The sequence below is a fragment of the Panthera pardus genome, unplaced genomic scaffold, assembly GCF_024362965.1.
Source record: "Panthera pardus isolate Hobbes unplaced genomic scaffold, ASM2436296v1 HiC_scaffold_21, whole genome shotgun sequence".
In the NCBI taxonomy this organism is placed as follows: Eukaryota; Metazoa; Chordata; class Mammalia; order Carnivora; family Felidae; genus Panthera; species Panthera pardus.
In genome coordinates this window covers 49253803-49276876 of record NW_026526777.1, presented here as the reverse complement: position 1 = coordinate 49276876, position 23074 = coordinate 49253803, and the positions used below count along the sequence as shown (strand labels likewise).

Genomic DNA, 23074 nt, shown 5'->3' with positions numbered 1-23074 from the left:
ATGCTTGGTGCATGGGGCTTCCCAGCACATCCTGCATTTGCCTCCCAACACTCCCTCCCTTGGCGGGCCTCTCTCTGCTCTCTGCTCCTTAGGTCTTCTTTGCCAGTGGCCTGCTCACCCACTCATAACCCAGCTGTAGGTCCTTGGGTCCATCTTGCTGGCGAGGAACAAAGCGTGGCCCCACAAGTGGTTCTTCATGGCCCACTCCAAGGCTTCCTGAAAACAAAAGCACGTCACAGTCAGCATGGCCCTATTCACCTTCCCACAAACAACAAATGTCGATGGTTGGGTACTGCTGCCCTTGAGCTGTACAAGCTGGGCTCCCAGCTCGGAGCGTCATCTGTGAGAGGGACAAAGGAAGAACGGGTGCCTATTTCTCTCTAAGATGTCCCTTCTCCAGCCTTCACTTTATCAAATACATTCTGCTATTTCATCATCTGCCCCTCAAACGTAGCTTCCAGTCAGCCTTATCTCTTTAGCAGAAGTCACATGATACTTTTACGAACCTAAGCACCGAACACGAGAGAAGCACCGCGCCCCAAGGACTGAGTCTCAAAGTACAGGTAGCAAGATGACATTCATGGGGGCGTGTTACAGGAACGGTTTCTTTTTTAACAACTGTGGCAGAGACTGTTAGCTCCCCACCAAAAGCCATTGTCCCCTTCCTGGGCAAAGAACTGCACCCCATTTTCCCGCCTCCCATGCACCTAGAAGTGACTGAGTTCCAGGCTCTAGAATGGCAACAGAAATGGCTATATTGTGTCCAGATCTGGTGCATAGAAGTCCTGTGCCCGGTCCCCCATGCCCTTTTCCCCATCTGGCTGGCTGGAATGAAGATGGCTTCTCGTTCCATATAGAATATATGCTCAGGTGGTACAGCCTCCTACATGCCTTGAACTACTCCGGGAAGAAGGGCTGACCCACCGTTCTGCTCACCTGCCCAGGATGCCCACATGAATAGAAAGTAGCTGCCACCATGTTTGAGCCAGTTTGCATAGCAGTCGACCTGCCCCACCTAATATTATAACTAATTGCTTGTTAACTATCTAGTGCTTGTTATCTATCAACTTCATATGCCAAATTAATGACACCATTAACTTGGTGAGATGGGTTAGAGGCTGTAAGTTTTAACACACACACACTCACACTCACCTTTTCATTCAATTTTCAGAATTATATATTTGAGGTTTTGACCTGGTATTAATAATTTCTTTAGTGCCCTCAAATAATGCGATTTTTTGGACAGGAAGTCACTAATGAGGTAACTCCACTTCCAAGCACAAATTTCCTTGATCATCCTGACATCTCCCATGCTATCTTATTTGAAAAGGGAGAGAACAAATTTAAACAACCACAATTAGGAAATTCAACTTCACATCCACTACAAGCAAAAATGACATTGAGTTACTCTTTACATAGGTTAAACTAATTCACAACAGTATTTTTTTTATAAATATAGCTTTTCTATTTTTTCAATTTATTTTTTGAGAGAGAGAAAGTGTGAGTGAGCAAGGGGCAGAGGGAAAGAGAGAGAATCCCACAGGGGCAGAGAGAGGGAGAGAGAAGGCGAGACAGAGAATCCCCAAAGAGGGCTCGAGCTCACCCAATATGGGACTCGAACTCACAAACCGTGAGACCATGACCTGAGCTGAAGTCGGATACTCAACCTACTGAGCCACCAGGTGCCCCCACAACAGTATTTTTTTAAGGGAATTACTAATAATTGGTTGGGAATCACCACTTTGCTCAAAAATTTGCATCTCCAAAAATATAATTTAGGAATAAGTGAACTGAGAACTTACATTGAGGATATTAATCTGACACAGTGCCAGAAATGAGACCCCAGTCAATATTAATAAAGGTTTTAAAGACATTTTGGTCTCCAGTTCCTCATGAACCACTCTGAGCCCTCAGAGTACTCCTTTTATCCCCTGCTCACCTCTGGGGCTATAGGTATGGCAGGTGGTGCAGTGGATGGTCAGAAGCCCAAGTTCAGACATCAGGCTGCCTAGATCTGAACGCTGGTTTTGTTACTTACTAACTCTCCTCATTTGTCAGTACATAAAACAAGAATAGAACCTAACCCACAGGGCTTCTATGAAGATAAATGAGACAATGCATGTAAGATGTTAAGTAAGTGCCTGGTACATAGAAAGCATTTTTTAAATATTTGCTTTTGGGGCGCCTGGGTGGCTCAGTCAGTTAAGTGTCCGACTTCAGCTCAGGTCACAATCTTGCGGTTTGTGGGTTTGAGCCCCGCGTCCGGCTCTGCGCTGACAGCTCAGAGCCTGGAGCCTGCTTCGGATTCTGTGTCTCCCTCTCTTTCTGCCCCTCCCCCATTCACACTCTGTCTCTCTCTCTCAAAAATGAATAAACATTAACAAATAATAATGATAAATAAATAAATAAATATTTGCTTTTGTTATTGTTATTGCTATGGTCATTACTTAATCTTTCTTAAGGAAAGAGATTTTTATTGATTTATTTCTGTATCCCCCACTGGATTCAATGCCTTAGAAGTTGTGGCTGTTTGACAAATGTTTACCGAATAAATAAATTGTGAAACTCCAGGTCCCTACTCTATAGTGAACAGGAGGATGGTTATCATATGATCCCACTAATTTTCACTGAATATCATGTCTACCACTCATTTAAAATATAATATCACATGAATGCAAGGTGTTATATGTATAAGTGATGAATTACTGGGTTCTACTCCTGAAGTCAATATTACACTGAATGCTAACTGACTAGAATTTAAATAAAATTTTGGAAAAAAATAAAATAAAATATAACATCATATACAGATAAACAGAGATTAAAGATTCAAATGTAAAGGTGAAGTCACAAAAGTATTTGAACCTTATTTTCATAAATTAGTTTTAAAGTAGGAAAGCCTTTCTAAATATCACCCCACAAAAGTAATTTCGTACAGAAAGTCCTTAAAAAGTAAAGAGCTCTTACAAATCAATAAATAGAGATCAAACACCCAACAGAACAACATAGAAGATCCATGACAAAATAATTCACAGATTAGGGGCACCTGGGTGGCTCAGTCAGTTAAGCAGTTAAGCGGTTAAGCATCCGACTTCAGCTCAGGTCATGATCTCACAGTTCATGGGTTTGGGCCCCCCATCAGGGTCTGTGCTGACAGCTCAGAACCTGGAGCTTGCTTCAGATTCTGTGTCTCCCTCTCTCTCTGCCCCTCTCCCACTCATGCGCACATGCACACTCTCCCTCTCTCTCTCTCCAAAATAAATATTTTTAAAAATTTTAATTCACAGATTAAAAGATATTCAACTTCATTTATAACAAGAGAAAAGAACAACTCCACTAAATTTTATATATGTATATATATATATATATGTATATATATATATATATTTTTTTTTTTTTTTTAACCTTTCAGATTGGCACATATGAAAAGCTTGGAAACACCAAATTGGTAAGAGTAGGGAAACAGGAACTCTCATATATTGTTCATTGAGTAATTGGTACAACCTCTAAAAAAGGGAATTTGTTGATATTTCTCAAAATTTCCAGCCATGTACCCTTTGACTCAACACTTCCATTTCCAGAAGCTATTCTAGAAATCATATATATATTCTCCTACACGGCAAACGACATTGGTCCTTATCACAGTGCTATTTGTAGTAGCAAAAGACTGTTAATAATCTGTCAATCTATCAGGGTTTTATTAAATAAATTATGATTTATCTTTAGAAATCTATGCAGCCATAAAAATAAGGAGGAAGACATTTATATATTATAAAGAACAGGGTTCAGAAAAATGTGACCTGAAGGCCAAATTCAGCCCACTGCCCATTTTGGTACAGCCCACAAACTAAGAATAACTTTTCACATTTTTAAATGATTGGTAAAAAATTAAAGAAATAATAACACTGGGGCACTTGGATGGCTCAGTCAGTTAAGCATCAGATTCTTGATTTCAGATCAGATCATGATCTCACGGTTGGTAAGTTGAGCCCCCCCCCCCCCCCCCCCCCCCGTTAGCACAGAGCCTGCTTACGATTCTCTCCCTCTCCCTCTGCCCCTCCCCCATGTGCCCTCTCTCTCTCTCTGAAGATAAACTTAAAAAAAAGGATAACACCTCATTACACATGAAAATTATGTATAACTCAAATGTCTATGTATATAAATAAAGCACAGCCACACCCATTCATTTACATATTGTCTGTGGCTGCTTTTATCAGACAATAGCAGATATGAGTAGTGGCAACAGAGACCCCATGGCCTGCAAAACCCAATGTACTTACTGTCTGTCCTTTTACAGAAAACAACCGCAACCATGTTATAGAGTGTTTTCTAGGATATTTTGTTAAATGGAAAAAGGAAGGTGAAGAAATGGTATATGGGAGCGCCTGGCTGGTTCAGTCACTAGAGTGTTTGACTCTTGATCTCAGGATTGTTAAGTTTGAGCCCCATGCTGGGAGTAGAGATTACTTAAAATAAAATCTTTATTTTTTTATTTTTTAAACTAAAATATTAAAAAAAGAAATAATATATGGTAAGCTATAAGGAACAAAAGGAGAACATAATCTTACATGCAGAAAACATCTCTGGATCTTTTAGAGACAGCCTGTTTTAGAGACAGGCTGAGAGGGTGGGGGCATCATCTCTTCTCTTACATGCCTTTTATCTTTTGAGTTTTGAATCATAGTGATTCAAATTGATTTCAATTATATATTCCAGTATTTAAACTCTCTTTAAGACTTCTGTAAAATGTGAGTTCAACTTCAAAATTAAACAAGGCATAAAAAAATAGGTAAGTATATGAGGTGATTAATGTTATTAACTCCATGGGGAAAATCCTTTTACAATGTATTTGTACATCAAATCATCGCATTGTGCACTTTAAATATCTTGCAATTTTGTCACATATACCTCAATTAAATTTTTTTGAATAAATAACATAAGAATAAAAATCATCTAATTTACATATCAAAAAAACAAGGCATCTCTTCATCTGTTGAATTAAAGTATTCAATATTGGTAGGCATACCTGAGATATAGCTGGTGAGGATAACATTTATAAACAGACTTTCTGGAAACTAATTTAGTGTATATGTGAAGAAGCTTTTAAAAGTGCGTACCCTTTAACTTATAGTTCCATTCTAGGAATCTATCCTAAAAAAAACAAGAAGATAATCCAAAGATTTATATAACAAGATGTCAAATTGTGTAATTTATAATGGGTGACAAAATTATAAATAGCCTATATATTCAAAAACAGTGTATTAGATCAATAAAATATTTAAAATTCATATCATAGAATATTGTCCATTTGTTAAAATGGTACGTTTTAATACCATGGGAATATTACACCATATAATCTTAACTGAAAAAATAGAAATAATTGCATATGTAATTTAATTCTATCATTAATATATGTGCATAGAAAAATGCTAGAATTAAGTATATCAAGATGTTAACAGATTTTTTTTTAATGTTTATTTACTTTTGAGAGAGAGCAAGGGAGGGGCAGGGAGAGAGGGGGACAGAGGATCCAAAGCAGGCTCTGTGCTGAGAGCAGACAGCCAGATGTGGGGCTTGAACTCATGACCTGTGAGATCATGACCTGAGCCGAAGTCGACCACTTAACCAACTGAGCCACCCAGGTGCCCCCAGATGTTAGCTTTTAATGGTAAGCCTATATAATTTTTTTCTTTACACCTTTCTGAGCTTCTTCGGTGCTATAAAATGAGTATAAATTACTCCTATAATTGGAGGAGGGGTGAGTGATGGGGGCGTAGTTACTTTTTAAAAACAAGCATGGAAGGGCCACACCTGCCTTCTTCCTGCCGTAGTAGAGCAGTTTAGTGAATTTCTCTACGATCTGTGCAGGCGTCTCCACACTGGGGGGAATCTCCCCGGTGAGCAGGTTCGGGGTCCCTGAGCTCAGCACCGGCCAGTCCTCGTCGGTCAGGTTGATGAGGTTGGCCACTGGCGGCTGCCTCTTGTACTTCTCCAGCTTCTTACAGTCTTGCATCAGCAGCTCCGCGATGTCAGATCCCACCATGGACTGCGAGGCAAAGAGGGTCATCCTGAGGGAGAATCCTATTGTCCTCGGGCCGGCAGCCCCTGCTGAAGAAGGAGGGCACCAGAGCACCTGCCGTCTTCATGAGGAGGTCAACTTCCAAACACAAGACAGGGCTTTCTTGGACTATTTTATTTCACACTTCAGCTTCACTCTCTCATGGTGATTTTCTGCCTGTCAGGAGCCACCAAGATTACCAGAAATAGGCCCACTCTTACAGTTGTGTTATGTGGTTGGTACAGTAACCCCAGGCCAGGGAGAAGGGCAGAGAAAAGACCATCTTTAGCAAACTGCGTTGACATCTGAGCAATTTTTTCCCACTTAGGGCCATTTGTTGCTTCTTTAACATTATCTTTTATAATCATGTCATAAGCCGAATCCTCTCTATCCCTGAAAGACTTAAATTTCAATCCAGCCTGCACCTGCTCACCCATCGGAGTGATAATACTTTACCCCATTCTGTCGACAAAGGAGAACCAACAACTGCCACAGTAGAGCTGAGTCTCTGCTCCTCTGTGTCTCAGATTTTTGGCTCTGAGCTGCTTTCTGCTGGCAAAATGTCATGATGTCCACCTTGTGTACATCTTCCCTATGGAGAGATTTTAGGGAGCAAAGGGTGAGGGGCAGACTCTTTCGCCTCACAGCACTGCAGGCTCCTTGTACAGAGGGAGGGTGCTAGCAGAGGGTGGGGGGGACTGAGATAGAAGCCTGACAACCCAGGGCTGGGGTACTGAGTCCATAGTTTCCTTGATGAACAGAAAGGGACTTCAGAAATTCTCTCACACACCCTCCCCATTTTACAGATGAGGAAATTGAGGCCCACAGTGTACCTGCCCAGGGTAGCAGGCAAGGGCACAGACTTACAGATGAGGAAACTGAGACCCACAGGGTACCCTGCCCAGGGTAGCAGGCAAGGGCACAGACTTTGGAGTCAGACCACCTTGCGTTTAAATATAGCCTGCCACGTCTCACCTTATAAAACTACCTCCATATAAAAGGAATTAACAACGTATATTAAGTGCTCAATAAATGGGCAATATTATTTGCTCCAGGTCATTCAAATAAAATCAATCCAATTGGGACCAGCACCCCCAGTGTCCACACAGCCAGCTCAACGTTCTATCCCCCATCTGTATACCTGTGTGTAAGAAATAGATTTGACACTCACTTTTACTTGAAGGAACTGTCAAAATACTATGGGCTTTCCTTGGAGGGGGAAGCTTCAGGATAAGTTTATAGAATAGCGATGATGATACATAAAGGGCTTCCATATGCATTATCTCACTTGCGTCTCAAAGCCACCACTTAAAGTAGGCACAACCAGTGTTACATCATTTCCGAAAGAGAAAACTAAGGCTCAAAGAAGACTAGCTGATCTGTCTGCCCTGAGACCTCTAGTTAGTAGGATGCGTGGGCCAAGGACCCAGCTCCTCTTGACTCCAGCCAGGACTCTCTCCACCAGAGTGCCCTAAATATTTATCAGAAACTTGACTAAGAATTTAAAAGCAGTTCTAGCTCAGTCCTGCAGAGGGCAGACTTGCACACTGTCCAATAACTCAACACAGACTATGCTAGTCCTCTCTAGAAAAAGGCAAGAATTTTTTTTTCCACTGTGATCCACTTGTCTATGATTTCCCAGGCTGTGCTCCACTTTTCTGCCAGTACCTGTTAAGTGCGGAGAATGTTAAAACCTCCTACCACGTAGCTCCTGCAAAACAGAACTGTTTTCAGATTTTTAATCTTAATTTTTCTTTCTGCCCTTCAGCTAGCAAATTGTTTGTCAAAATGGCCCAGGCCACATTTGTCTCAATCTTGTTGCACAGAGTATTCTACTCCAAGGGGGATAGACATTTTCTTTTAAGGAAGCCAAGAACAAATCCCCAAGTGCTGATCTGGGCAGGCAGATTTTGTAAGTTCAAAAGCCCTACTTGGCAGCTCGTAAGATAATTTACCTGATCAGGGGTCCTGAGAAAGTCCTCATCTCTTCTTGTTCTTCAGAGTCACTAAGAATAATCTGAACAAAAAAAATCATATTTGGTGTCCCAGACTATATCCACCCAAAGCCCCTGTCAGTCAAGTCCAATATCAGAACCCATGGCTGTGGCCCTGGGCTGTGGCTCAGTGCCTTGTGGAGAACACAGGAGGACAAAAGTGAGTTCTCCAGTTGTCGAAAATGAGCTAACAGCATCTCAGGAAAAACAAATCTAGCATCACTCCTTTGAGAGAAGATCCCTACCTTTCTTTCACAAAACATACCCCAAACCACGGAATGCCTGATTCAGTTCCCCACAAGGGCATCCCATTGCTGGAGATGTCCAGACTCAGGTCAAGGAAAGCAGAAGGCAGAATGCCAGCTTTCCGGGACACAGAATCTCATTTACCTCCATGCTGTGCAGTTCAACAAGGGCCGTCTGTCCATCACTGGGAGAGCTGGGACCCACACGCACCAGCTGACCTCCTGGCCCAAAGCTCACAGGCACATGAAAGATGTAGAACTTCATGGGTGCCTTGGGACCAGCTGCTGAGACATCCTCTGACCGACAGACACGTGGACACTGTTAGCATTACTGCTGCTGCTTTTCTTTACTTTAGAAGTACACCACTGACATATTTCTCTCCAAATTCCACCTGGGCCAGGATAAGACTCAGGGCAGGTGACATAATTAGAAGAAGCCCAGGTAGGGGCATCTGGGTGGCTCAGTCGGTTGAGCGTCCGACTTCAGCTCAGGTCATGATCTCATAGGTCATGAGTTCAAGCCCTGCATAAAGCTGTCTGCTGTCAGCACAGAGCCTGCTTTGGATCCTCTGTCTCCCTCTCTCTCTCTCTCTCTGCCCCTCCCTACTCACACTCTCTCTTTCAAAAATGAATAAACATTTACTTAAAAGAAGAAGAAGAAGAAGAAGAAGAAGAAGAAGAAGAAGAAGAAGAAACAGCAGCAGCAGCAGCAGCCCATGCTACAAGTCAGATTTAAGCCTCTCAGAATATGTCAGAATATAATGTGAGAATCTGCTAGTTTGGTCCAAATGGCAAAACACCAGGCCCAGACTCCCAGCGATGGCGAGAGGCTGGGGACTCTGGCTCTCATAGTCGAATACTCATGACAGGTATCCTACATCCAGACAAAGCAACTATGCTTTGTGGCCTGCCCTTGCTTTACCAAACTGACTCTTGCCTTCGCTCTCTTCACCTGTTATACAAAAGTACATCTGGGCGCCTCCCCTCCCAGCCTGATCCTGACGCCTACAAGCCGGGTTCCCTTCCAAGAATCAGCTATGATGCAATCTCCAGTACAAGAGAAAAGGTGAGAAATGGAGCCTCAGTGGCCTCTCTGCCCAGGAGAAACTCCTGGCAGTAAACAGGGCAGCCGCAGTCCACTCTTGGAAGTGCAGGGGAAGGGTGACTTTCCAAGAGGTTGTCACCCAGCCCTCTTCTCACAAGACTCAACCAGTTGCTTAGATCATGGCAGTACCCACCAGCCTGAATTGGACTCCAAGCTGCCGACGCCACAGGATCGTAGGGCTCCGAGTCAGCTCCCATGTACTGACTGAGCTCGTAGGCACTAGAGCTGAGACCAGACTCATGCTGCCGGAGAAGGCTGGACTCATTGGCCAGCGATGGCTGGAAGTTAAAGATAATAAAAACACACAGGAAGGATCAGAAGCACTTTCAGAGAAATGGTCCTCTCGAGTGTTCCTTCAAAGCAACAAAATTGAAACTTTCAAATAAATACACCGCATGTGGATGTGTTGAAAGAAAAAAAAAAGTGATCATTTAATTGACAGGTGTTGGCTAAAAAAAAATGAATTAAGGCCTAGTGGGAAGAGTGTAGGCCCTGAGGCCACGGGACCTGAATTCAAACCTCAGTTTTGTCGGGACGCCTGGCTGGTTCAGTTGGTAGAGCATAAGACTCCTGATCTTGGGGTTGTGAGTTCAAGCCACACTCTGCACAGCGTCGAGATTACTTAAAAATAAAAAAATAGGGGCACCTGGGTGGCTCGGTTGGTTAAGCATCCGACTTCGGCTCAGGTCAAGATCTCGAGGTCCGTGATTTCGAGCCCCGCGTCGGGCTCTGTGCTGACTGCTCAGAGCCTGGAGCCTGTTTCAGATTCTGTGTCTCCCTCTCTCTCTGACCCTCCCCCGTTCATGCTCTGTCTCTCTCTGTCTCAAAAATAAATAAACGTTAAAAAAAATTCTTTAAAAAAATAAATAAAAATTAAAAAAAAATAAATCTTCAAATCCCAGTTTTATCGATACCTAGCTGCTGTGACCTTGGACAAATGATTTAGGCTCTCTGATGATACCATGGGCATATATCACATAGTCTGTACCCTGCACTGTTAAGCCTTAGGTATACAGGAGAAAATGTTCTCAAAAATCATACATATCTAATTGTGGAAACAAAATTGATATAAGACTGTCAAAAATCAATAGCTTGTCTCTGCAGTATCTTTGCAACTTTTCCAAAAATCTAAAATTATTCTAAAATTAAAAGTTTATTTTTAAAATATATAAGAACGCCATTGTGTGACCCAGCTGGTATACGCAGTAAGATTTCAGAAGCGAGCACTGGAAGAGTCAAGAGAGGTTCCAAGCTCTGCTTTTCAGACCGGAATTCAGAGAGTCTAGCAACTCCCCACTTGCTGGGTAAACCAAATTGCCAGTCCACTGGGGTACCAGTGACAGCCTCTCCTCTTTGCCAGCACCTCAGAGTGACCTGGGTGACATTTCCTGATCCAGCCACACACACACACACACACACACACACACATGCACGCACGCATGCCAAAGGGCCAGATCAGGGCCCCAGGAAGGCAAGGAAAGGAGGAGGTATGAGTGGAGGCTCCATAGAAAGGGGACGATGTCACCGCTCAGACTTCTGGCCACTGGCCACCCCCACTCCCAAGGGCCCTGCCCTGCCCCTATTTCATTGTCTGGTATGATGCACTGTCACAGTCCACCAGCCCCCGTGTCCCTTCAGATTACCTCATTCTTCTGGGTTCCCGTTAGCAGACTCTCTGGAAACAGGTCCCCAGGCCTCTCCGGCCTAGTGTTAGAAGCAGGACTGTCTTTATAAGAGTTCCGACTCTTGGATCTACAGCAAAATCACAGGAGCAGGTGAGGGGGGTCCTGGGCAAGCCAGCCAGAGTGAGCTGCAGACTTCTGCTGCAGAGCGTGGGCAGTGTCAGGTGGCCTGTGTGCCATAGGGAAGAGCATTGTCCTCCCTCGGCCACCCCAATCTATCAATACCAGAGAAACGGGAGCTCCTGGGTTCCACAGTGCAGTTACTGGAAGTAACCCAAACGCTGTGGAGAAGGGCTGGTCTCTGCAGCCTGACACCCTGCAATGACTCAAATCAGAGCAGCTGGGTTGGTGAGTCGGTCAGACACGGTCAAGGCACCAGGCCGAAGGACACCAGAACAGGTGTTTGTGTAAAATGCTCTTCTCTGCTCACTCCTTCCCAGGGGCTATCCCATTCTCCGCGCACAGGAGTGGGCAGAGGAGAAACAGCCCAGCCTCGGGCAGGACCCGATTTTGCAAACTTCGGCCAAGCCACATCTGTTCTGAGGCCAATAAAGAATCCAGGCTCTCGTGTAGGGTGGACCTCAAGTAACCTCACAGGACTCAGCTGACCCCAAGTTTGAGAGCTGCCTCTCAGAATTAAGACTCCACTGACAGCTGGCCTGGGCCACCCTGGGCTACTCCCACAACCCCGTGGCCAGAGTAGAAGCAGACGGGGGTTCTGGAGACAGAGACGAGCACCCGATTCCATAGACTTGCCTAACATAGTGTGAGTTTGGCTGGATCGTGTTGAGCTGGCCTCTCCTTTCACACTTACAGACTATTCTGGTTTTCGTGATGATGCTCACTGAGGTACTTTTGATCTCGGTGATCTTCCTGCCACATATAAGGACTCTCTCGCCTTGGCACTGCACCCTCAGAGAAAACAAGATCAAGACAGGTCATTTCCCATTCCTAAAAGTTTAGGAAGACAGCAGCGAGCTGTGGGGCTGAGTCACTGGAGCACCAGAGATATAAAAACATGTTTGCCAAATTGAATAAAATTGAGACGTGAGCGCTAACAATGGGAGTCAACAGAACGCTCCTCAGTCCTTCCTGAATCAACCACCTTGGCTCCATACAATTGTATAATCATGGGGATCATGTGTGTGCATTCTCAGTTTTGAAACAGATTTCTCTTTGCAGGCAGGTCAGAAGCTGCCATCGACACATACCTAAAGCCTCAGTATTGGCAGAGTATAAATTCCTGTGGGTGCATATCTGCCACCCTCAAGGTAAATGACGGTCAGACTCATCACAGCCCAGCCACACGCTTGACAACTTCATTGTTAAGAACTGACTTCACGGTTACTTGGTCAGAGACGTAATCTTGGCTGTAACGTGGAGTGGAGGAAAAAATGTGGACGAAGTACGAACTAGCCATGACACTGGTAACATAATGATAGTTTCAGGGCTATCACTGACACATACAAAGGAAAATGACTCCTTTCTGTCTCTTCCCCTCAAGACATCTGGCAGTAGTGTCTTTGCTGTGGCCTCATCTGGCCAAGGGAGAAGTGGGTGAGGACAGGGGTTCTACCTCAGCCAAGTAGGATGGCCAAGACGAGGCTCTGAGCACGCCCTGTCTACCAGATCAGCTGCACCACCCCAAAGGCTCTTCGGAGATTATTCCATACCTCTTTCTTCCTGTAGCTGCTGCGGGGGTCTGTGGTAGTAATAATCTCCATAAGCATATTCTTCCCTCAGGGTTGGAGAATGATAGCTCTGATACGGATCCTCAATGCCTGGCCTAAAATATCACAAAGGTCAGTCATTCAAGGATGGTAAAAAGAGAAACCAATGGAGGACTTGACAAACTAAATAACTTCAGAGGACAAATCTGTGACCTCAGTCTAGAACCCGCTTTAAAATTGCAGTTAATTCTAGATCCTATAAACAGAAGATCCAGAATCAGCAGGAGGAGGGTCTTTATTTCAGAACAAGGCTGGGATGTTTAGAACAAAATCAAGTGTCTCATTCTCTTTGATTTCCCCTACTCCTCAAATACATACATCCAACAATACATGACGTTATTTTAGAAAACCCTGCCCTGAAATTATCTTAGAATACCCCTTCCTGGGGCACCTGGGTGGCTCAGTCAGTTAAGCCTCTGACTCTTGATTTTTGCTTGGGTCACAACCTCATGGTTCCTGAGTTCGAGCCCCATGTCAGGCTCTGTGCTGTCAGTGCGGAGCCTGCTTAGGATTCTCTCTCTCTCCCTCTTTCTCTCCACCCCTCCCCCATGTGTTCTCTCTCTCTCTCTCTCTGTCCCTCTATATATCTGTCTCTGTCTCTTTCTCTCTCTCTCAAAATAAATAAATATGCTATAAAAAAAAAAAGAATATCCTTTCCTGAGATGACTGTGTAGGTACCCAACAGGCCATTGTAAGTCCCATGCATATTACAGATGGAAATGAGATGAAGAAGTCACATTGGACTCTCTTAAATCTGACTGCTTTCATTGCCTCTGTCCTCGACATACCTTCTTTGAGAAGTCAACAATACAAAACAGATTGAGGAAAGAATGTCACATTGTTAGTCTTTTTATTAACTAATAATTCTTTAATATTTCATGGAGCAAAGGCTTACAGTAATCGTCATAATTTCAACCCGAAATCTGTAGGCAGGTAAATATCACTCCACCTGGAAAAGCTGAAGTAAAACATACATGACTTCCAATATCCCATAAAATATTAAATCCTATGTTATCAATCAGGATTCACGAACAGGAATTCCAGATTCTCCTAGCATTACCTCACGGAGACCTCTTCATTCTGAACCTGGAGACTACAAGCTTGTACCTGCTTTCTTTCAGGTCAATTTCATTTTTTTTAAATGTTCCCATTTACTCATCCCATGCATATTTTTTCTGTATGCCAGTCACACGCTGAGTACTGTTCTAGGCACTGAGTCTCTTCTTGGTGCTGGTGGTGTCAGCGTGAACAACACTGAGAAGTTTTTATAAGGAGCTCTAAGACAAATTTTCCATAATCTACCAATATTGCCTTTTGCCATCCCCGAGTCAAAGGGTCTCATCTGCTATCTTGGATGATCATTCTTTCTACTTTCTGCCCTGGCCCTAACACCCAGTCACGCTGTGATTGCCTCTTTAAGAAGCCCCACCAGAGAACAAAAAGGAGGGAAATACTATTTTCAGTTACCTAAATCCAATTTGGGAGGGGAAAGTGTTTGGCTAAGTCAATGTAATAGGGTGGAGAAGGAAAAAGAAGAAAAAGAGGAAGAGTAAAAGGAAAAGGAAGAAGGAAGAGAACGATCTACTGAGAAGCACGTAGGAGAGCTGGGTGAACTCCAAGCATGAGAGCCATACCTTGAATACAACTGACGGGGATAACCACCTTCATAATAGTCAACTCCTAACACAGGCTGACGCCTTTCCCCAGGCCTGGATGCATAATGGGGCTGCTGGTTGTCCGTCCTGGGGTCCTGCTGCGGCTGAGGGCTCCTGTGCATGTCTTGCCATTGATGGTACCTCTCTCCATTGTACCAAGAGCGAGGAACGGGCCGATGGTTTCCATCTCTCTGAAGCCCTCGGTCTGGATCCTTTGATGGTGCTGTGGGCCTCCCCCATGGCTGAGGTGGCCACTGAGGAGCCCAAAATTCCATCCTTGACCCTCAGAATTTCCCTCGTGTTTTTATTCAGTTATGTAATTATTTTCTGTTCCTGCAGACAAAAAAAAAACAAACAAAAAACATCATTTTAGGCTTATATCTAAACATGATGATTGATTAGGTTTTCTGAATAAAGCATCTACAGTCCTCAAAATCTTTTATCTGAAACAAAACACCTGGGCAGTGATATAGAGATATCTGGGGGAAAATCTCAAGCAGACACATGAAATAAATAACAGGCTGGACAATTATACTGATGATGCTTTAAAAATTAAAAAGAATATTTGGAGCAACAAGAGGTGTAGGAGGCAGGAGAGACAGAGAACAGTCATAGATTAAGCTCCAAAACATCATCAAAGTATCCCAACTAAATACATGTTTGTTCATTTATCCCCACCAGCAATTATTCATTCAACAATTACCGTGGAGGTCCCCTGCTATCAGAGAAGTAAGTGCGCATAGAGACAGGCCAGAGTTTAAATCCTAACTCTGCCACCTATTAGCTAGTTCATTTTTTTCAAGCTTCAGTTTCCTTGAGAAATGGAATGGGGACCATAACGACTCATTTGCAGGGTTACTGTCAGAGTCAGTGACAACTTATGAAAAGTACCCAACACACTGCCTCGTATATAGTAATTGTTCAATGAAACAAGTAGCTAGTGTTTGATATCAGAGATAACATTAGGGCAGTATGAATGGATGCAGACATTTCCTAAACAAAAAGAAGCTTAAATGGATCTCAAGAGACATCTTTTCTGAATCCTTAAATTAACCTCTTAGAAGAACTGGGCCCTATGATGTGGCCCTGCCTGCCCTTCCTCTAGGGGAGACAAGTTTGGGATTGCTTTCATGGCAAGCCAGAAAGCCATGTCTCACTAATCTTCCTGGCTGGAGACTTTTAAATCTGGAGGTCTCCTAGCATCAAACTAATTTTCCCAACTTATCCTTCAAAATGAGAAATAGCTCTGAAGACATACTGCCTTCCAAGTTCCTCCACCCCGTGTCACGGAGAAGAACCTGCATCCAGCTGCCTCCAAAGAGAAAGCATGTGTCAGCCCTTACTGGTGACTTGGGGATTCTCTTATGGCAGGAGGATATATTACCTCAATCAGACCTCATTTTTTCTCTCCTGGGAACTGTTTTAGGTTGAAAGACTTGGATCAAATATGGTTAATTTGCTCCCACTCCTGAAACTCCCAGCCTAATATAAAAAAAAAAAAATCATATCGGAACAAAAGGTCAAAGGGTATATGTTGAAATCAAGATATCACTCTGCTTGAATGCCATGGAGCCAGGGTCCACAGCTCTGAGCCAAGAGCTGTAAGCAGAACATACCAGAAGGGCAAGGCACAGAAGTGCCTTCCACCTCAGATCTATCACAGCTCAGAAAAACTCCCACCTTCCTTCCTAAAGTGTCAGCCCCCTCCCTTGAAAACAGTCAGGTGCGATGAAAGCTTTTTCCAAAAAATCCCAGCAAAATCCAAGTGCCCCAACACAGTGAAAGGGCACCTGGGTCCTCCCTGAAGGTCTATAGAACTCAATACTATTTGGACACAAGTAAACTCAACAAGAAGAAAACCTCTTTTGCCTGTCTTGTCCCCAGATATTTTCACTAGACAGCCCTTCTCCAACCACGAAGGCACAAAACCCAATCTCTTCACTGAAATCACATCATTCTATTATTGAGATATCAACTCCCATAGGTTAGACCTCAGGTTATAATTATGGACACCAAATGAGGGGCGCCTGGGTGGCTCAGTCAGTTGGGCATCTGACTTTGATTCAGGTCATGATCTCACAGTTCGTGGGCTCGAACCCCGTGTCAGGCTCTGTGCTGACAGCTCAGAGCCTGGAGCCTGCTTCGGATTCTGTGTCTCCCTCCCTCTCTTTCTGCCCCTCCCCTGCTCACGCTCTCTCTTTCTCAAAAATAAAATAAACATTAAAAAAAAAAACACAAAGGACTCCAAATGAAAGGCACCCAAGATTCTCAAAGTGAAGGCATCACATCTCCAGTGACAAGCCACACTTCCACATTCACATAAGTGACCTTCCTGGCCCCAGCAAGGGTGATATTGACTTTCCCATTCTGACAGTACAGCTGAGCCAAGAGAAAGAAAGCAAGGGAGCGAGCATCCCCACACACCTGCTCAGACGGCTTCCCACCTTCCGTCAGCGTGGCTTCCTTCAGCTCTCTCCAGGCCCACAAGTGTCTCTCTCCTCTTGGAGAATGTCAAAGTCCAGGCGCCACATCTACCAAGACTTACCTGGCCTTCAGACCTACAGCCAGTCAGTTATCTGTTGCAACCGCCTGGCTTCCATGGAGCTGATTCACTAGGGCAAAGTACAGCCCGGATACCCCAGCCTGGGACAGGCCTGACTTGGCGTATTTGCTCGGAACCCTGTCGGAGGCTGGTGCTTCTGTTTGCCTGGTCATGGGCTGAGCCAGATTGACTTACATCCAAATCCCAGAGCAAACAAGGAACCGAGAAAGCAGGGAGAGGAAATCCAGAAAGCCTGAGGCCGCCTGGCCTGTGAGAAGAGCACCACCTTTGGGGCATTGACTCATGGCGCTGCAACTGTCGGCCCTAATGCTCAACCTCTCGGAGTCTCAGTTTCTTCCTCTCTAAAAGGGAAATAACCATACTTAGCTTGTGGGAGTCACTATGAGGATTAAATGTTAGTAAAGTGGCACCTGATAGAGAAATATATATGCTTTATAAATAAGTATGATCTTTTCCTTTCAAAACACATGAGCTGGGGCACCTGGGTGGCTCAGTCAGTTGAGTGTCGAGTCTTGATTTTGACTCAGGCCACGATCCCAAGGTTGTGGGGTGGAGCCCCACGTTGGGCTCTGTGCTGAGCGTGGAACCCGTTTACGATTCTCTCTCTCTTCCTCTCCCACTCGTGGTCTCTCACTCTCTCTCCAAAATTAAAAAACAAAAATTTTTTTAATGAAAAAAATAAGCTAATTCCACTGGTTGAAGCAGGCAGACACTCACTGGTGGGTAGTAAACAGCTGGTTTGTCTGGTTTGGGTTTTTCTCATTCATGTTTCTCCCTGTCGGGTTCTGATTGTGTAATCACTTGTGTTGTCCGACGGAAGGAAAATGTATCGAACTGAAGGCACCGGTCAGTTTTCTATTACAAAAAGAAAACAATTTTTTGTCTTTAAAAAATGCATTTCTTCAGGCAGACATGGAGAAGCTCATGTCCACTTGTGAATTACTATTTTAAAATTCAGCAAATCATCATGTTATACACCTTAAGGTTACGTAGTGTTATATTTCAATTATGTCTCAATAAAGCTGGGGAAAAATTTTTAAAAATTCAGAATTTGTTCTAAAAGCCTCAAATCACTTATTCTTTCTTTCAACAAATACTTACTGGGGCCCTGTTATGTACCAGGACTTGAGACACTTAACTATGAAAGACACAGGCCTTGACTTCAAAAAGCAAGAGCAGGTTACCCTCTCCTGTTGTTAGTCTAGGGAAGACCACCCGGGTGGATCTCATGGTCAGATAAGGCGATGTCCCTAAACTATACGATTTTGTCTCAGACCCTCAGCCGACTCCTAGGGCCTGCCAACGAACTGGGTGTAGAATTCTCTGACCCTGGTAATGGTTTCTTACTCCCACTGGTGAGCTGTTGGCTGTACTGCCATTTTTAACCCTCCTAAAAAGAAATACTAGCGAAGGACATACACATTAACAGCAGGAAGTGGAAGAGGTTTGATTATGACACAGACCCAGGTATCAAATTATGTGTTCCAGCACATCACAATAGCATTCATGAAAATCTGATGTAACTCTTTTGGCTTATGACACGATGGTAGTCCTACCCTTAACACCAGCTACATTACTGGAATGCCAACTCTGGAAGGGACCTTGAGGTTATTTTAGTGACTTCACTTTACTGATAATAAAACTAAGATCCTGAGAAGTGAACTGATTTACCCAAGATCACAAAGCTAACTGGACGCTCGGTCAGGATTACAATGGTGTGTTGGGAGTTCCCTTGCACCAGGCTTCCAAGAGCTGATTCTTAAATATTCAGGAATTGTGTGAGCCAGTAGTTAAACCGTTGGTAATCTGGAATCCACCCTGGTGGGAAATTTTACACAGAAACCCCCAAATGCTACAAAGCAAGGTGGTTGCTGTTGATTTCAGAGAGCCAGTTTAACAGCATACGGAGAACAGCCCCCAAGTCCTCCTTCCTGATTCAGTGTTCTTCCAACTACAGAATTATCATTCTGTTACTAGCTTTCATTGCACATCTCTGGTTTAAACATCTAGCCCAGTTATTCCAAATGCTCCTTTTGTGACATCCCAAAGCATCTCTAATTATCTCAAGAGTTATTATGAAACTCTTCAAACACTCACCAACCAAAATTAATTTTAATTAGCTTTAATTATTTTATCTCGACATATGGCATATAACAGCTATATGGGTCATAGAATGAAATAGATCATAGAATGAAATAGATCTCACCACTCCAAAGGTTTGGGATTTATCAATCCCTGCTTTTACCAGCCCCACATATCTACAGTTACTAAGTCTCTCAACCTGGCTGCTCAATTCCTCCTGGTTTCTAACCAGATTTGTCCAGCTTGACAGTACATTCACATCTCGTCCCCACCAGGAGGTGGGCTAAAATTAGTCCTGACACCCCAAGTACTTGGCAATGCCCTTGCATCATCCCGTAGTCTTCCTCATGCTGGAACAGCTACAGATTTCACATTATCCCTTCCCCGCGTGTCCTGTCTTCATGTCTGATTCCTGCTCTTCATTCCTACTATCCACTGGAATTGGAGCCCGGGCTGCTTGCTAATTTATGTGAATTTCCTTTCCCAGTCTCTGTTCCCCATTCCAAATGCCAGACCACTGATGAAAATCTTGCTTTTCACAGGAATAACTACCCTGGTTTGACATCTAACAAAAGTATCATCACTGCTAATAATGCTGTTAATCTCTACCCACCAGATTAGTGCTGGTGGATGTGAACACCCACCTAGATCCAGGTCAGATTTGCCACGAAGCTGTGTGCACTATGATTTAATTACTGCTTACTCTTGCACGGGACAATTCAGTGGCTGAGACATGCCTCAGGCTTGACCCAATTTCTTTACTCAAAGTGAAAATTTAGAAAACAAACTGAGAGGCCCTATGTCAACAGATTAACAGTAACTGTTTGTCTGGATAATGGAATTGTGGATGATGTTCTTTTTCTCTTCTAACTTTTCTACAATAAACATGTTATTTTTAAAGAAAAAAATCAACTAACGTTATTTTTAATCAGTGCTATGCCCAAATGTGTCATTGTCATGTCAGCAATAATTATGCACCCCTATGCAACAGTTACGCTAAAATGGGGCAGTGTCCAAGTTTGGTTAACTGTGTTCAGTCTTCTCTTCTGGAAAGAAAATTCCAGAAGTCATTCATTCACTACACAAATGTTTATTAAACATCCACTATATGTCCAGCATTGTCATATTCATAGGAGATAAAGATAAATAACATATAATCCCTGCCCTATAGAAGCTTTCAGTCCAGTGGAGCAGTAGACATCCAAACATGGAGAAGAGGAGAGAAATACAATATATATACATATATATGTATTTATATTTATAAAATAGAATCGACATGAAATGATACTCTGTTGAATATATGAAATGAAGAAAGAGAAGTAAAGGACGATTCCAAGTTTCTAGGCCATAGAGAGGGGACCACACTGTCTTTTTTGGGGGGATAATAATCTTGGAAGAGGAGCCAGCTTGGTAAGGAGATGATGACTTCAGTGTCGGACTTGCTAACTGAGGGGCCCGTGGGCAGAGGTAATCAGTGGTCAAGAACTAGTAGACACTAAGAGTCTAGAACTCAAGAGAGAGGTCTGAGGAGGGAGACATGGTGATTGAAGCCATAGGAATGGGTAGTATTGCCTTAAAAATGCTTAGAATTAGAAGACAGGTCCTAGAAAGGAGCTCTGAGGAACACCAACCCCCCACAGCTGGATACAGAAGAGGAGCCCATGAAGAAGAATAAGGAGGGTCAGAACGGTAGGCAGACAGCCAGGGGTAGATGGTGTCTCAGGAGCCAGGGGAGGTGATGGCTTCAAAAGTAGGAGAGCGGTCGACAATGCCAAACTTCAGGGAAATGTGGAAAAAGGCAACAGGCGGAAGTGTTCTTGGCGTCAGTGGATTTAACCAGGAGATTTGATGATCATAACACGGCCAACTTCGGTAGAACTCTGGTCAAGGGAGTGAGGTATTCGACACAGAAGTCACTCATACAGAGAGTGGAGAGTAAGAAAAAGGAGACTGAAAGTCAAATCAGTGTACGTAGAAGACTAGATGCGAAGAAAAGGGGCAAAAGCTGGGGCTGCCGTGGGCACTCAGCTCTGAAGAGCTGTTGTAGTGTGGACAAGACCAAAGAGAGTTATATGCTGATTCCCATAGAGACAGAGAAAGGAAACACGCTTTCTAAAGGAATAAATCCCCAAAGAGGCTGCTCATATGGGATCCAGAGTATAGGAACACAAAGTGAACTCGCTAAGAGGAAGGACACCTCTTCTTTGAGAAAGGGATGGGGGTGGAGATGGGCACACATGGGGAGAGGCTTGTGCATAAAGGCACCAGATATGGAGAATTCTCTGTGGAATGGACTGCCAAGTTCCATTGGCTGGAGATCAGGGAGGATTTGGTAACAGACTCAAGAAACATTAGGAGGGTTTGCATCAGCCAGTGTGGAAAGTGGGAGTGGGCTTTAACAGGAACATGGGCTCAGAGGAACAAGCACATTGGAAATGCAGCTGTCATTAGACCTGAAGCTCCACGGGCACACTGACCAGCTGTGCTCCATTCCACGTGACAATCCACGTGCCTAGCATGGTGCCTGACACATGACACGAGCTCAGTCAAGAGTTTCTTTGTATATGAGTGGACACCTTAAGCCGACGGCAGCAGTAGTCTAACCGTCAGATTCCACCCAGTAGTTTCCACCTCCTGAATAGAGGACGAAACTCTGAGACAGGCTTTCTAGAGAAAGGAAAAGAGAACGTTGAGGCAGTGAGTTAAGGGGACTGACCAGAGAGTGGTTAAAGGGATGGCATGTGGGACACAAAGGAGACAGAAACCGATACAAATCATCTGCACACCTTGTTAAAATGAGGTCCCCGCAGATGCTTAAGAGACGTGCTCCAAGGGGGAGGTGGAAAAAAAAAAAAAAAAAGAACATTAAATCACAATAATAAAAACAAACAAAAAACCCTCTTCGTAACAGCGGGAATAACTGGATAATGTCCACACCTGCATCCCCAACAACATCTGAGACGCCGAGGCTCTCCTCGCAGGCATCTCCTGGCTGTGACTCTAAGAATGAGTCCAGGGGCGAAGGTTGGACACAGAGCAGCCCCCTGACTGCGGCAAAGCTACCACCTGGAGCCAGCCTTGGAGATGTGGGCCTCGTGGCCGCGGCCGGTCATTGGCTGCCAAGGCTTTGACCCCTTCCTTCAGCACAGCACGTGCCAGTCAGCAGTTCCAGTTACCAGGAAGACCGCGTGCCAGGAAAGCGTGGTCCAAGGGCCAGAGACAATTAGCCTGGCACGGGCACCGTGAGCCACCTGCCAACCCCGGGACTGTTGCTGTTGCTCTTACCACAAGTGAAGTGAAGGTTTGGGCACAAAGCAGATTTCCTACAGGAGCGAGGAACACTGTGTACAAGAGCTCCTTTAAATGCCACCTGCCCGGCTGCCTGCAAACTGGCCCTCCCTACATCCACCTCCACTGCCAAGAGCCAAGAAGTACATCACTCAAGAGAAAGAATTACCCCATTCTTCCCTATGAGCCTGGGCTGGCGGAGGTGGTCCACCTTCCCCTCTCTCCAACCCTCCACCCCGTTTTGTTGACGCCCCCAATCCCAGGGGGCAGATGGATCTGTGACTTCTGACCTCACACCAAGTGCCAACAGGCTGAGGTGACTCACACAGCCACTAACGAGAAGAAAGGGCTGTAATATGCTCAGTGTGTTCTCCAAGCCAGCAAGGCTAATAGGACCCGAATTCCCCAGAGGACCAGGACAACTTATTCCGGTGACCCCAGAATAACTAGCCTGCCTGGGAAGTGAATCTCAGCTCCAGCTCCCTTACCTCCTGGCTGCGTGAACTCGGCAAATTAGTCTGTCTCCTTTTCATCATCTGTGAGACGGGGATAATAACAGAAGCTATCTCACAGAGGTATTATAAGGGTTTGATGAGATTAAAACCTACAAAATGTTTGGTGTATAGTAAATGCTCAATAAATGTTATTTTCCTGGAAATGCTGTAAAGTGCCTAG

General features: G+C 44.3%; 1 protein-coding gene across 10 annotated transcripts in view; it reads right to left on the bottom strand.

Moving 5' to 3' along the window:
* SEC16B (SEC16 homolog B, endoplasmic reticulum export factor) overlaps nt 1-23074 on the bottom strand; it is a 54688-nt gene that overhangs the window by 23538 nt on the left and 8076 nt on the right. For 4 of the 10 annotated variants that reach the window (XM_053909233.1, XM_053909239.1, XM_053909240.1 and 1 more), the window contains exons 2-13: nt 17747-17884; nt 16891-17370; nt 14446-14799; nt 12755-12867; nt 11896-11986; nt 11043-11151; nt 9533-9677; nt 8440-8591; nt 8011-8072; nt 6512-6647; nt 5809-6043; nt 119-212 (exon numbers count right to left, since the gene is read on the bottom strand). In XM_053909233.1, the coding sequence (XP_053765208.1) occupies nt 119-212; nt 5809-6043; nt 6512-6647; nt 8011-8072; nt 8440-8591; nt 9533-9677; nt 11043-11151; nt 11896-11986; nt 12755-12867; nt 14446-14741 (1433 nt within the window). In that variant the 5' untranslated portion in view covers nt 14742-14799; nt 16891-17370; nt 17747-17884. Of the gene's footprint in view, nt 1-118; nt 213-5808; nt 6044-6511; nt 6648-8010; nt 8073-8439; nt 8592-9532; nt 9678-11042; nt 11152-11895; nt 11994-12754; nt 12868-14445; nt 14800-15850; nt 16629-16890; nt 17666-17746; nt 17953-23074 lie in introns of those variants that run through there. The other 6 variants (XM_053909234.1, XM_053909236.1, XM_053909235.1 and 3 more) reach the window with 6 other exon arrangements.